The 15,834-nt window shown below is 36.8% G+C and overlaps 1 protein-coding gene across 3 annotated transcripts; it reads left to right on the top strand.

Annotated features, from left to right (window-relative positions):
- The first annotated feature begins 932 nt into the window (after positions 1–932).
- On the top strand, positions 933–15,317 carry LOC113228502 (translation factor GUF1 homolog, mitochondrial). 3 transcript variants are annotated; one of them, XM_026461832.1, is made up of 11 exons: positions 933–1,033; positions 1,137–1,323; positions 3,597–3,719; positions 3,935–4,448; positions 5,847–6,057; positions 6,960–7,091; positions 8,157–8,272; positions 9,883–10,115; positions 11,243–11,371; positions 13,297–13,380; positions 15,183–15,317. In XM_026461832.1, exons 1-11 carry the CDS (start codon positions 957–959, stop codon positions 15,306–15,308), a joined length of 1,932 nt encoding a protein of 643 aa, XP_026317617.1. In that variant the 5' UTR covers positions 933–956; the 3' UTR covers positions 15,309–15,317. The 3 variants fall into 3 exon arrangements, with proteins under 3 accessions (XP_026317617.1, XP_026317618.1, XP_026317619.1); XM_026461833.1 differs by having other exon boundaries at positions 934–1,033; positions 13,297–13,379; positions 15,186–15,264; XM_026461834.1 differs by lacking the exons at positions 933–1,033; positions 1,137–1,323 and having other exon boundaries at positions 3,676–3,719; positions 3,946–4,448.
- The last annotated feature ends 517 nt before the right edge of the window (positions 15,318–15,834 follow it).

Here is a 15,834-nt window from a genome sequence, read left to right as displayed (position 1 = left end):
ATATTTAATTATAGCTATTTAAGATTTGATCAGATTTTTTATTTTAACATTATTTTCCCCATTTCATGTAATTGTTGTTGAGATTGAATGATGAATTAACAACACTCAAAATAGGCGCCTGGATGTCGAGTTGCAGACACCAGCCCGTTACACCGAGTACCAAGTGTTGAGAACTAAATCGTATGTAACATTGGGTGTGTTGTGGTGGTGGTTTTTTGTAAAATAACTCCACTAGTTTCCTTATGATTATGAATACAAAGATCGAACACACAGAAAAATGTTCGTCGACCCGGTGGGACTTGAACCCAGGTACATGCTGCACCGTAGCATTGCTCTAACCATCTGAGCAAAGCATAATTTAAAAAGTCTACACCGAAAACACGATCTCTAGCGCGAGCTCACGTTGGCTATTAATATCAATCGCGAGATTGTGGAATACGAACGATTTGAGTTTATAAAGAAAGATTGTTTCACCTGATTCTTCTTCCGTTAACAAATTTAATCATAGTTACGGGACATGTTATTGCAGCCGCGTATTATCGCTAGATGAACTGAACATCACTGAATATTCACGCGAGCAATTAAATGGCAATTAGTAGTCGAAATTTTTCCATCCTCTAAGGAATAGATTTCAATTCTCTCCTTGTCTCGTTTCGCCTCGCCTTTGAAAATTTTTTTGACATCTGCTTGGTGATTACGTTCTGGCCCAAGTCTATTATATAGTGGCCGCCATTAAGGAAATAATAAATTTTATAAAAATATTATTAGAAAATTTACCTAACAACGCCTAAGCAGAGTGAGTATTATAGAAGAGTAATGATAATGGATCACCTGAAAATGTATTCGAACGCAAAACTACAGCTGATTTTGACAATTTATCATCATGGCTTTTAGGTTATATGTGAATTTTGAAATACTTTCACGGCATTGTTATGTTTAAAATACGATAATACGTGATGATAATGGTGCGAATAACATGCGTTAATAATTTAAAATGTTTATACTTAAATAGCGCTCTGCGCTTTCATCAAAGGTATGTAATTTTTTAAATTATAAATAATATTACTAACAAACCCAAGTCACGCAAAACTTTAGCACACATTATTGAAATTGTAAATGAAATTTGTTTTTCACAGATTGTCAATAAAGCGTATGTGCAGCACGGACTCCCATAATAAGCTCCCAGATGTAAATAAGATACGAAACTTTAGTATAGTAGCTCATGTTGATCACGGAAAGAGTACATTGGCAGACAGACTTTTAGAAATTACTGGTGTCATTAAGCCAGGTGCTGAACACGCACAAGTCTTGGATCAGTTACAGGTTAGTATTGTTATCGAATATTTTATTTAATATCTGGATACTAATTCATATTTCTAAGAAAAATTGTTTATTTTATAAATTATATTATCATTCTGTCGGCGATATTTGAAACTCCTACCTCATAACTTCGTTTTTGGACGTAATCCCTGTTTTACTTAATTAAAGCTTAAAATAATAACATAACAACACACACTCAACACTGCCCTGGAAAATACACTAGGGAAACACATCTAAACTCACGAGAGACATAAATGTAGGCCATACAAATATTTCTCCTGGCCTGGGAATCAAACCTGGAACCTCTGCGTGACAGTCTGGCCTAGTAACTGTTCGGCCATGGAGGCAGATACAAAATATCTAGAAATGGGCCATTCCAAAGTGACGGGTGGAACATTTTGACACCTTTTTTCTTGAACTTTATGTAATTTCTCCGTAACCATTGGTTAATTAGACTTAAAATGAAAATATCATGAAGCCAGAATGCAATTCAACTGCGACTATTTATTTACATAAATTTATGACATTATTAATTTTCTAAGTGTGTTGGGTGGAACACTCACGACACTCGCCTGTTTGAGTTGATGGCTTCATTGCCAAGATCAAGGCAAACTATCAATATTTTGTTCAGCAAGTTTTTCATATGAGATAACTTGAATGTTAAAGTTCTAATTTATATATACACTTAATTAATAACTTTGATAAATTTTAAGGAAATTAATATGTTAAGTTGTGACAGGTGGGACATGGTTTTGTGACAGGTGGGATAAGTTACAATTGAATATACAGAATTAATAAAATTACACTGTTTAATATGAGATCCATTGTTGTAAGCAAATATCGTTGTAATTTATAATATTTGTCTTATTAAGACATTTTAGCATAAAAAAAACAGTATTAAGGAACTGGCAAAGTAATCCTACTATTTTTCTTGAAGCACTATCTATGACAACATGAAATCCAAGCCACGCATGTAAAATGCGTTAATAAATTTGAAAAATCTTGCCGCACCCTTGAAGATTATGTATCATATCAAAATATATAGAATTTAAGAAGTTGTGCACGAATATATAGTTAAAACTGGTGGAGACAGACTTCATAAATTTCCTGATACTAAAAATCATCAGGAAAAATGTTGTCACTTTTTAATTGTCTTTTTTTATGTGTTATAATGTCTTAATTATGAGAAGAATTATAAAAAATTTGCTTGAAAATGATGGATCTACATATAAACAGTGTATTTTTTTAAATTCTACATATTCAAATGTAACTTGTCCCACCTCTCACAAAATGGCGTCGCAATCGCCACAATTTTTAACACATCAATGCCAAACTCCGAAATTAAAGCAACTGTTACACTTAGTAAACACCGTAAAAACTCGAATCCATAAAAATACAAACATTTAATCAAAGAAAAAACGTTCAGAAGTGTGTCCCACCCATTGCTGTGACGGGTGGGACACACTTTCAAATCTTAATATTTACATTCCTATTTACGTGCACAATGACCAACCAAGCCAAAATAATGACCCTTAGCATAATTGTTACTTTTACGAAAGCAAATGCCAATAGATTGCATATTTATTAACCTGTAAGGGTCATTAATAAGGGATGAACTCCGGTTTCGCGCACTTTCCAGCAACCGATTTCTATAAAATTTCGCATATAAATGTAATTCCATGATCTTTTACTGAGATTATTTGCTCAATATATAACCAGTAATTAAGTGTCTTTTTTTCTTCTATATCTTTATTATTTTCACTTGTAAAGTATCAAGAACAAGCTTCGAATGTTTATCTTTGCTTCCTTTGCTTTACTCTCTATGCGGTGTGGTATCGGCGCTGTGATATTTTGATTATATAGACTAATAAAATAATGTAACGCTATTAAATAATACATTTCTTTTCTCCCTCTCCTCCAAGCATACTTTTTATAAACTTATATGCTACTCCAGCTAGTAACTTTAGACACATTTATTTATAAAATATATAAAAAGTTGCTTGTATCAGTTTAATAGGAGTTTGTGCTGCAATGTGTGTCAAACAATACTCTCCCCAGTCCTTGCCAATCTTCTCTAAGCAGTGGGTTTAAACTATAGAAAGCCATACTCAATAAATGTTGAGGCATTCACAAGTCTTTTTTTAAAATCTTTTACGACATGGAATGGAGGTTTCTAGTCCATTCAAATGAAACTCAATAAATACTCTTGCGTGCAAGGCAAGCACTCTCTAAGTATGTTACCACCTAAACATGAAATTTAACACAACTTTTTTAAGGTGGAGAGAGAAAGAGGTATCACGGTGAAAGCTGTCACCGCATCATTAAACTACACATACAAAAATGAACAGTACCTGCTTAATCTTATAGACACACCAGGCCATGTGGATTTTTCAAATGAGGTAAGTTAAAACTTGTTCTGTTTCTGTTTTACTTGATACATTTCCCTATTATAATTAAAAATCTCTGAAATTTACAGAGCATTTAGTTGCAAATGTCAAAGGTTTAAAATTATTATTTGCAAATTGAGTATTAGTAACACAATACAATACATCTGCCTTCAGTATTGACGGACCCTACTAAAACTATTCTAAATGTTAATGATATACATTGGCAGGTTGTCCGCAGTGTAACAGCATGTCAAGGAGTAATATTGCTAGTAGATGCAAACGAAGGAGTCCAGGCTCAAACCGTAGCAGTTCACTCCTTAGCCAAAAGTAACAACCTCACAGTAATACCTACATTAAATAAAGTGGATTTACCCAGAGCTGACCCTGAAAAAGTAAAAGGACAGTTAAATTCATTATTCAAAATTGATCCTGAGACAGTATTGAGTATATCCGCAAAGAAAGGATGGGGAGTAACAGATCTGTTAGAAGCCGTAATAACACGTATACCGCCTCCAAAAGTTGACATAAATGGTTATTTTAAAGCTCACATCATAGACACATGGCACGATAAATATAGAGGCATATTATGCTTAGCATACATTCATTCTGGGAAAATTCAAATTGGTCAGATGGTAAAATGGCAGTCGGATTCTAAACAACACTTGCTGAAGTATTTGGCCCTTTTAAGACCTAGTGAGGAGCCTATTGAAACAGCTGTGGCTGGACAAGTTGTAATGGTAGGTAAGTGTCAAATGTGCTTCTCATAAATAGAAAGGGAATATAATATAGCACTTATAAAATCGCTCATAATATAATATACATGGTAACAAGAATCATGTGTCTGTGACATTTTAGACATTACTTAAATACTATACGTATATGTGTAATAGATTGCCAAATATCATCTTCAGTTAATATGAATAAAAAATTTACATTAGTACAAATATTTCATTACCTGCAAACATTTTTATCATAAAATACTAGTAGAATGCTGAGCTAAATTTGTTCTTGTTATTGATTCAAAGACCGAATAACACAAAGAAAAGTTTCTTCGATCGCTCGTACCATATGAGCTACTGTGCTCGGTGTGGCAATGGCCGTTGGTTCGAGTCCATTCAGAACAAAGGATTTTTTTTCTGTTGTTGGATATTTGAATCAATAATAAAAAACATACACTTCAATTATTATTAATAACAAATTAGTCGGGTAATTTCATAAAAATAAACTAAAATCACTAGTCATTACCGTAAAACGTAGTAATATTCATTAATAATCAGTTTTCCAAATCTTAAAGCGACATCTCTTGTCAACATCTGGTAGCTGTAAACGTACCTGGTTGAGTGAGGAAAACCTTTTCATTGATTTGGACGAATTACCGTTTCAACCAAAAGAATACTTAATTTTCTTTGATATAAGGTTGATTTTCATTAACTGATCATGTATTTTCAACATTACATTTTGTACACCTGAATACTATAACTTTATAAAAGACGTCCAAGAGGCCTACTATGATCTCTTAGAGCAATCCTATTTAAGCCTGTAAATTGGATTGTCTGTCAAATTCGTACTATGACTTCACAAAAACAATTCACTGTCCATGCAGTTTACGTTCCCCATTCAAAATTCGTTCACCTTTTCTCTCATAGCAAAATCGTATCATAACGTGCCATTTGCCATGCAAATGGCGATCTCATCTGTAAAAATAAGCAATTTAAAAAAGTTACTCCGTGACTAACATTTTTTATATTTTGTTACATTTTTAAGAAATTTCGTTTAAGTTTAATTATATTTTCAGTTTCATAATTATTATACATCTGTCCATTTCTTTCAAATGATTTGGTACGTAGTTCCATCGCGCTCTTGTTAGATGTCAGCTAGCCAGGCAGAGACAATAATTAACGTTTAAAAAGTAAAACTAATCATCCAGTCATGCCATTCCCGTTCAACTTTGTGTAGGTCATGATACGAATTTAAGCAATTCAGTTTTACCACGTCAAGTGAATTGCATGGAACTTGGCTGCTTATAAGATCATAGTAGGCCCCCAGAACTATCATCATACTTATCTACTATTAATAAATATATTTTTTAATACAATAAAATAAAATGTTTTATAATCGCTTTGTAATAAACTTCACCAGGATGTGGCCCCAAAGGCGGTGGTAGTGTAGGAGATCAACTTCTCTCCATAGACGTGGCTGAAACCACTCATGTAGCTACAGTACCTCCCGTCCGACATATGGTCTACGCTGGCATCTTCCCTTCTGATCAATCGCAGCATAATATGTTGAGTGACGCTATAAAGAAGCTCGCCTTAAATGATTCGGCTGTTAGTGTTACCGCTGATTCCAGGTAATGATACTAACGCAAGTCTGCAATACCGCAAAAAATTTAGAAGCAGGTACTAACAAACGAATAAGAGATGTACCCCGTTTGTTTTCTTCAGCACGCACCGCTTCTGCAATAAAAGTCCAAATAATAACCTAACAAAATAGTTGTTAGGACAAACGAAGTAAACTATACTAAACCGTTATGCTATGCGGGCGCTGCCGCGCGGTGCGTTGCGTCGTTGTAACGCTGTGTAACCACAGAACACTATAATGACCTTAATGCCGCGTCACATCCCGGACCCTCCATACAAGGTCGAAAATTATTTACCTACTACTACTACGAAGTGAAGTGAACTGGCAGGATTACCCATCACTTTCTCGTACTAACGTTACGTGGTTAGAGCGGCAACATAGCGAAATTCTAACGCGAATCTATTATCTATAATTCTATTAATAGAATCACAGGTTTATTGGGTATTTATATCGATATGATTTTATATTTTTCATTAATTCACTGACTAGAATAATATTGAACACGCTTGTATGCGAAGTATTATGCACTTTTACCATCATAAATCAGTATTGGTGGTGTTTGCTTGCAAATAAACTATTTTCATTTCATTTAACGCAACGTCACCGCTCAGGCGTCGCAACACCAACTCAATGCATCGCGAGACGTCGTTCTTATTCGATATTGATTTTACTTATATTAACAGTTCTATAATAATAACTATATTATGCTACGTATGCAAACAACATTGGGTCGTATAATGACGAAGAAAAATATTTTAGGTAATACCTATCTACGCCTCATGCCTGTCTTCCATTGAGATAGGCAGATACCGTGAACCTTCACTCGATACGCACGATGAAACTCTTCGGATAATAATACAAATAAAAATTCTATTTTGTGGTTTTTTACAGCCCTGCTCTGGGTCAAGGTTGGCGCGTAGGTTTCCTAGGCCTATTGCATTTAGATGTATTCACACAACGATTGCTGCAGGAATATAAAGCTGAAGCCATATTGACTGCTCCGTCTGTACCTTATAAAATCAAGTAAGCATATAAATATAGTGCTATTCCTTTATGTGTCTGAAAATCAGTATATAGTAGTATTACGACTTGTTCGTCCCGTCACTTGATATAAAAAAATTACAAAATAAATATTTTTTCCGATATCCGTTTTTTGCATTTTAGTACTGCAGTTGTTATGTATGTGCGTGTCTGCTAGTGACAAATAACCGTTCGGTGTACAAATCAGGGTTGTTGCTGATCTAAGTTTTTTACACATCTGCGGACGCTGATTTTTGATCTGAATATCAGCGGATTAATGCGGATGCTTATTTTATGTATTTGAAAAAAACGCGAAAACTGTATGTCGCTTACTGATTCTTTCTACATGAAAAAGCTTTCTGTATTCTTTATTATTATATTATACATGGTGTAAATTTGAGACAGGGCAGCAAGGCCAGGTACCTTAATCGTTGTAGTTACAGGAAAACGGTTCTAGAAGACTATCCATGAATTTTTATTGGCATTCACAGATTTTGAAACACTCAACATAGCCCCGCACTAGGGAAACCCTGTGTAACGGGTGCCATGGACACAGTCATAGACAACCACGAATTACACCCAAACTCACGAGAGAAATAAATGTAGGCCATACAAACACTTTTCCCGGGCCGGGAATCGAACCTGGGCCCTCTGCGTGGCAGTCCGACATGGTAACTGTTCGGCCACGGAGGCAATTATTAATTGTAATTTCGCTACTTCGAATTTTAAATTATTATTGAATTGATATTCAATTATTATTTGTGAATTTACTCCACTAGTTTGTTATAACAATTAATACAAAGATTGAACACTTAGAAAAAAATCTTTCGATCCGACCAACTACTTTCATATATTTCTCATAGATGGCGCTACGACTAAAAAGTCGTTGAAAACCAAATACAAGGATCCGACAAACAAGCACATAGAGAAATTCGTGAGGTCCGCTGGTTCGTTCCGTGGCTTAGTTGGCATAGCGTCTGGCACGTCGGTTCGAATCCGGCCGAATCGAAGGAATTTTTTGTAACTATTCGATCTTTGTATTAACAAGGTACTTCGAATTGTTTACAGAGTGAAAGGTGCTAAAACAATTAAAGAGTTCAAAGGCGAAGAAGTTATAATCACAAATCCTTTACAACTGCCAGATCCGAACAACATAGCCGAATATTATGAACCATTCGTGATAGGTAACATTTAGTTTTTATATTTGACATTTGACAAGTTTAATAGAAAATGTGTGCAGAAGAACTCTTATCATGTGAGTATACTTCAGTGAATAAAGATCATTTGTTAATTCACATTTTGTGAAATGTTTGTAGTGGATTTGCGTTGTACTACAAAAATATAATAATTTGGATATTACAGTGCGGATAAATATTGAGCTTTATAAGTGATTTAAATTTAAATAAATAAAAATATCAAACGTGTCAATTGTCTTATCTTTATACTGCGATTCTTTTTAATACAACAGTTATTCAGACTCCTTATAAGGATATCATATATACTATAGTTTCACAAAGTCGTCCCTACCGCCTCCTAGTGGGCGCTGAAGAGTCCTAGGGGGGGGCTTCGCAAAAAAATGTTGGCGTTGTTGCTATCCAGGGGGTGCTTTTGAAAAAAAAACCTGTATTACTTATATAAACTACAATATATAATATATTTTTTTCTCTTGCCTAAGTGGGGGGTGAGCCAAAAAGTTTGGGAATGGTATATACCATCGTAACATATGTATAATGTAACAGACAGTACACATTTCATCTGCGGTATCTCATATCAATATTGAACAGTAATTGGGAGGAGTGCGTCCTTAGTGAGTTAGAGTGAGTAATTGAGAGGTACCGATTTACGGTAGACACAACCGTATATACGGTAGACACAACCGTATATACGGTATACGGTAGTGTCGCATAGAGGACCACCGTTGACCCAAAGATGTCTTCTCCTCCGAAATGGCAGAAGGTAAACAGAAGCATGGTGGTCAAATTCTCCGCTATAAGGAAGTACTCAAAAACTTACAAACGCTTATGCAGTTTATCTATCAGGTTGGATGACGTCCTCTTCACATAAGTCATCTTGGCGACCTACCGTAGTATAATGATCAATTTACAAGAATTATACATGCGTACCAATAAATAAATATAAGTAAAAATACAAGTATTGCTGAGTCACTTTTGTTGGATTTTTTTTACATTTTTATAGACAGTAGATCCTTGGTATAAAAAAAAACGCGTGGCATCCAAGTCTATACAAACGTAGCAGCGCGGCTTACATGTATGCATACTCGCCGCGCGCCGTGTACAGACGCACACATTCGCATAATAATGAAAGGCGATGAATTAAAGAGATGAACAAAGCGCTATGCAACGCGAGTGCATCGCGAAATTATGCGGATGTGTGCGTCCGTGCACGGTACGCGCGCACATATACAAGCTACGCTGCTACGTTTGTATAGACTTGGATGCCACACGTTTTCTTTTATACCAAGGATCTACTGTCTATAAAAATGTAAAAAAAATCCAACAAAAGTGACTCAACAATAAAACACCAAACACGTAAAAAGAGACCTAAGGCCTCCTATACTTTTAATTATGCGGACCAACTTTACTGCTTTATTTGTGACCGGACATTTAAAACAACATTCGGTATGGCGAGTCATATTAAGGCACACGCTAGGAACTTGTTTCGAAAGGTCACTGTTATCGAAATCGATAAAGAGGACTATTCGCATCTATCTTTTTAGTTTAAAGATCATCTAATGTACTTCGCATTACCTCCATGAATACTCTCCTGTTTTCAGGAACAATAATAACACCAGTGGAATTCATTGGGCCCGTAACCTCGCTCTGCATGGATCGCCGAGGCTCTCCGCTACCGTCCAACGCAGTCGATGACAAAATGACCATGATGCAGTTCGTACTGCCATTGTCAGAAGTTGTTATAGACTTCCATGACACTTTGAAGAGCATTACTTCAGGGTTTGCCAGTTTTGATTATCAGGATTACGGGTTTCATGCTAGTTCTTTAGTTAGGGTAAGTTTATTATATGTATTGTCACATTGTTATGATGCCTACTATTGCCATTATTCTTATTATATCTAGAGGTGGGCGTTTAAACGAAAAGCACTTAAAAAAAGTCTGCTCTTTAAAATAAGCGTATAAGCACCCTTTTCATTTTAAGCGTAAGCGTTAGTAACTGGTCAGTTCTATAGATACTCAATAATTTCATTTTTTACAACGTGCTTATGGGTCGTATTCTAGAACTCTACTCAATGCTCAAGTCAGGATTGCACTGGAAACACAAGCACTGGAAATATGACCCTAATGGCAGGGACTTAAGTATGATTTCGAGTGCTTTAAGGCATACTCAAATCCTGACTTGTGTATTGAGTAGAGTTCTAGAACCCTAAGTTTCAACTAGCGCCTTCTATGTTTCCTAACATTAAAGTCAATGTTTCCTAAACAAATTAATTCAACATAACGTTGCAAGCTTTTTTAAACATAAAGTCTATGCGCTTAAATGCTTTTCTAAACGACTTTTTAAGCGTCAAACTAAAAAGCGTTTTATGTGAAAATCGCTTTTACAAGCATGCTTTTTAAACGTAAGTTTTAACGTTAAAAAACTAAGCAGTTTTTTTCATTTCAGCGGTTAACAACTACAAAACTTTAAAAACTTATGTTTTTAAACGCCAATGAACAAAATATTAATATAATAATGTTATGTCATAAATAAAAATATAATTCGTTTTTTTACAAAAAAAAACTTGCTTATCTTAAAACTTTTAGTGGCCTACTCTTGCGTTTCGCTATCAACACAACAACGTTGCAATCTTTTTTTTAACATAAGTCTATGCGCTTAAATGTTTTCTAAACGATTTTGTTAGCTTCAAACTAAAAAGCGTTAATAGAAACACGGTTTTTTTTAAAAAGCATAACCGTTAAAAAAATAAGTAGTTTTTCCCATTTCTAATTATATCCCTTCTTAATGAACCTAATTCCCTTTAGTTTACTATCCCCTTCCTCCGAACTTAATACTTCCTATTTAAGTTAAAAAAAAACATGTGAGCTATCTAATCTATTTTATTTTATTTAAAATAACCCATTTTAAACCGGTTTATGTTATGAACCGATTTTGAAAAAATAATAAATATTCATTCCAGATGGACATTGTACTGAACGGCGTATTAGTAGACGAGCTCTCCACAATAGTACACACGAGTCGTTTAGAATACACTGCAAGGAGATTAACTGAGAAACTAAAGGAAATGATTCCACGGCAGATGGTTCAGGTAAACAGTACGAATTTATTGTATACGTTGTCTTTTTTTATTGACTTCAAAAAAAAGGAGGAGATTGTCAATTCGACTGTATTTTTTGTGTCCCTATCTACCGACCCGAGAGATAGGGTATTCCAGAGAGACTATGGGCTCGACGGCAAGACTAAGGTACAGCGGGCGTCCGGGCCAAGCCCTCCGCCATGATACGTCTTCACGGGCATCTTTGGTGGACCTAGACTTGGGTATGGGTTTGTGGTGAGCTGCAGAGACGGACATGTTCGTCTGTCCTGGTAGCATGTGGCCGGGGCTCCTGTCTCATGCGCAGCTAGCACGTCTTAGTAGCAGCGGTCTAGTTGAACGCCTGAAGCGAGGAGATCCGCGGGACACGTGAGTTGCCCTTTAAGTTGGAAGCTATGTCCGAACATTGTCGCAAGACACTGCGACTGGAATCTTCGGCACTAGCCTGGAGAGCTAGTACCCAGAGGATAAGCCAGATATCCTGCAGTCCCACCAACCGCTTAGGTTATTGGGAACTGGAGAGACGTCGTTTTTCGGCGTCGGGAAGTGAGCGTGCCATCAACTCCGCCACCAATGAAGAGATTTGGTATTGGACGCAGAGTCTACAGATTAGCGGTGGCAACCGCTAGCTGTGCAATGCGCAACGGGAAGTGAGCGTATTTACAGCTCCGGTACCTATCTAGAAAATAGGGAGCATACTGTACGTGCACCCGGGGCGTCTTTATAAGTTCTTTATAAGAACTTTATAAGTTCAGAACCTGAACTTATAAAGTTCCTTTGCGCGCATGGGTTATAATGCCCTTCTCGTATACCTTAAGGGTCGGTACGGTAGGGAGGGTCACTATAATCAAAACTAGTGTAGAAAGATATGGGGCTGTATTTTTTGTGTGTATCTTACGTGATCATTTCCTTCATTTGTGAAGCGATTTTGTTGATTCTTTTTTACGGGGTTACGTCAAACCGCCCAAAGGTACCCTTGGGAGGTTCAACGTAACTTCACTTATGCCATTCTTCCATGAGAGGTGCGATTAAATATTCTATTATAAGGGTGACAAATTAGGGGATGAATCCAGTACATTGAATTTCACCCACTTTCCGTTAATCGATTTCAATAAAACTTGACAAATGGATGTACTTAATTCCACAAAGTCGGAAATGGATTTTTTTTCCATAAAAAACTTATTATGTATTTTTTTAAAAAGGGTAACAATACTCTAGAAATAGATCATGCCAATCGGGCCTTTATGTCATGTTTCCGATGACTAACAAAAAAGACAAAAAGGATAAATCTTGGAGATAAGCAGCTGTGTCTCCCTGTATGTCAGATTGCAGCTAGATTGCTTAGGCCATTCAGCAAGTAGAATGTAAGCATTGCGGTAAATTGTCTTCACTTGAGCAGTCTTATTTACTTATTATCATTCATATCATATACAGCCTGACTTCACCCACTGCTGGGTATAGGCCTCCAAGTTTCTGTGCTACTCCCCACGGTCCCGCACTAATCTCATCCAGGTTCGCCCCGCAATTCCTGCTATGTCTTCCGTCCATCTTCCAACTTATTAACACAAAAATTCCTTCGATCTGACTGGATCCAAACCAGCGTCTGTTGCCACACCGGAGCCACCGCACTTACTAGTCGACTCAGTTTGTAAGAACGGTAGCCTCGGTGTGGCAACAGATGCTGGTTCTGGTCCAGCCAGATCGAAGGAATTTTTCGTCAGTTTTAGTGACGACGTGTTTTATCGCATCACAGCATTAATTTATCAATGTACAGATTTTAGTGCTGGGGCAGGTAAGAATCTGGCATTGTCATTTAAGTCGTGTTGCAAGCCGTGCAGCGAATGTATAGCTGGACTAGGATTGTCCTCATTCAATGAGTTAGGTAATATAGCCGCCATGAAAGTGTCCCATTGTTCCAGGTGGCCATCCAAGCTGTAGTCGGCGGCAAAGTATGCGCAAGGGAAACTTTAAAAGCTTATAGGAAAGATGTTACGGCTAAACTGGTAAGTAGCCTAAGTTGAACACGAGCAACAGCTCAAAAAATGCGAGCGACGTTTCCAAAAATTCCTTGTCGTTTGCACGAGCACAAAATATGTTCGTACGTCACCTTGGGCGCGTTCGCATTATATCATGACGACACAGATAGTCTTGCAGTTTAAAGTGTCGTGACTTGTATATTTAAATGAAGTTGTTCACACATAGACACGATTAACACGATTAACTGTCATTCACGACTTTTTTGAGTTACGACGGCAGACTGTTGTGACAATGGGAAGAACTAGAACGATAGTCGACTGACGATAAATAAAACGTCACGATAAAAATGTGACGATAGATAATCGCAGCTTCAAATAATTCTGTCGTGCAAACGACAAAGTGGCTGCCGTGAACAGATCAAATGTCGTCACAATGTAGTGGGAACAGCTACACGACAGTCGTTCAACGATAAAATAAACGCCCATGACACAGTAACGACAGATTGTCGTGGTATGGGAACAGGCTAGACCTTAGTTGTCCAACGATAAATAAAACGTTACGACATAATGAGAACGCGCCCTTAGAGTGATAACTTCCCATATGTATTTTTACATAGATTGTCTTTATTGATTTTTGTTGAAACAAAACTTATAAAGCTCTTGCTAAAATATATCATTTAAGTTAATAGCATCTAAAAGAGGTATTTCATAGATTCAGTATTATTATTGTCATTATTAAGTCAAAAGAACGACACTTGTTATTAGGGTTCCACTAAACTAGTCGACGGGGAATCGGCTTAAGGAGTCGCCACATTTATTCACACGTAATCGTCTTGAGCCTGTCAAAAAATAAAGATAACAATAATAATAACGTACACGATCAACATAGCCCCGCACTAGGGAAATCCCGTGTCGCGGGTGCCATGGACACATACATAGACAACCACAAATTACACCCAAATTCACGAGAGAAATAAATGTTGGCCATACAATTTTTTTTTATCCAAATGTAAGTGCGCATTTGACCTCAATCTCACCTGATGGAAAGTGACATTGAGGTCGACGGTGGAGCATGCACTAAATATTGCCTATTCACTTTCGCTTGGAAAAGGTCCAAGTTATAACGGTCAGGGAACAAGTCTGCAGGCTTTTTTCCAATTTTTTCAATTCCACTCCATAGCTGTTCGCCATATAAATGTGGAACCGTAACGCTTCGTGCGAATCTTCGGAATATCCACAACATTACACTGTCCGTGATATATCCTGTAAAATACCGATAAGTCTTTACGGCGGTGTTCAAGGATCTGCAACTTAGCCTCCACTAATTCCGAGTCACCTATAAGCCTCTTGGCACGGTTGTCAATCGAATCCAAGGTAGCCAGTTGATGTGTAGCAAAGCCATCCCAAAGGTGACAGCGGTATTCGATGCACGACCGGACTTGTGCTTGGTGCAGATGACGTTGTGCGTTTTACGTAAAGCGAACCAGGTTAATGCGAGTCCGTGCCGTTAGGTGTAGTGACTCCCTAAACCGATTGTAATACCGCTGAAGAATTGATTCGTATTTATTTATTTATCTTATTGCAATAATCAAAAGGTTCTTTAGTATCTCTGACCGCCGTAAGCTCCACACTCAAACTCCACTTCGGGTAGTGCAGCACAATCGCTAAATTAAAAGCGATCACATAATACCCGCGTTGCGTCCCAACTAAAGGTCCTAATAAAATAGGTAGGTAGGACCATTTTAATCGTAAGGACATAAAGTTCTCAAGTGCTCATAACCGTATTACCCTACAGTGAATGCCTTGATACCTCTTTATTTTGTTTTCAGTACGGTGGTGACGTAACCCGAAGAAAGAAGCTATTGAAACAGCAAGCAGAAGGCAAGAAGAAAATGCGAAGTGTAGCCAATATTAAAATACCGAGAAACACTTTTATTGATGTATTGAAAAGATAGGACACATTAGAAAATAAATTATTTAAAAAATATTTTTGACTATTTTATTGCAATTGTGGGGCACCGAACTTATAACCCACAGTTAGAAATTTTTTTATGTCTGTATAATAAGACCAAAAGGCGAACGATTCACGTCGTTGGCGATCTGAAGCAAAGCAAAACGCGCAACGCCTTTCGCATGTATTGCATGGACAAAGCTTTTGTCTGACCGGCTCGAGCCGATTGCGCGTGTATGGTGTCTCCCTTATGAGTTCAACGATTAAACAGCATAACGAGAGAAGTAACCAACATTCAGGAGGTGTAATAAATTAAACAAAAGTATTGGAAAAATATACCTAATTTATTTATAAAAATGCGGATTACAATAGGGTCATTGCATGGTTAACATCACAATATGAAAAATTGATTTGTAAAGCAAATATTCTACAACTCAATAAGTTATTTACTATGTCTGTGACTAAATACGTTTATAAAATTAAAGGATATTAACACAATTTCAACTTTATTATAAAGGTTCATGCCTCAT

Source organism: Hyposmocoma kahamanoa, unplaced genomic scaffold (genome assembly GCF_003589595.1).
Source record: "Hyposmocoma kahamanoa isolate Upper Pololo Valley unplaced genomic scaffold, ASM358959v1 232, whole genome shotgun sequence".
NCBI classification, from domain to species: Eukaryota; Metazoa; Arthropoda; class Insecta; order Lepidoptera; family Cosmopterigidae; genus Hyposmocoma; species Hyposmocoma kahamanoa.
The sequence above is the reverse complement of the archived record's forward strand: the minus strand, read 5'-3'. Positions and strand labels throughout refer to the sequence as shown.

Excerpts from the sequence above, each read along its gene's own strand:
- LOC113228502 (XM_026461832.1), top strand. The coding sequence starts at position 957 with ATGATAATGGTGCGAATAACATGCGTTAATAATTTAAAATGTTTATAC. Across the intron at positions 1,324-3,596 it reads AAGTCTTGGATCAGTTACAG|GTGGAGAGAGAAAGAGGTAT; the intron begins GTTAGTATTGTT and ends AACTTTTTTAAG. Across the intron at positions 13,381-15,182 it reads AAGATGTTACGGCTAAACTG|TACGGTGGTGACGTAACCCG; the intron begins GTAAGTAGCCTA and ends TTTTGTTTTCAG.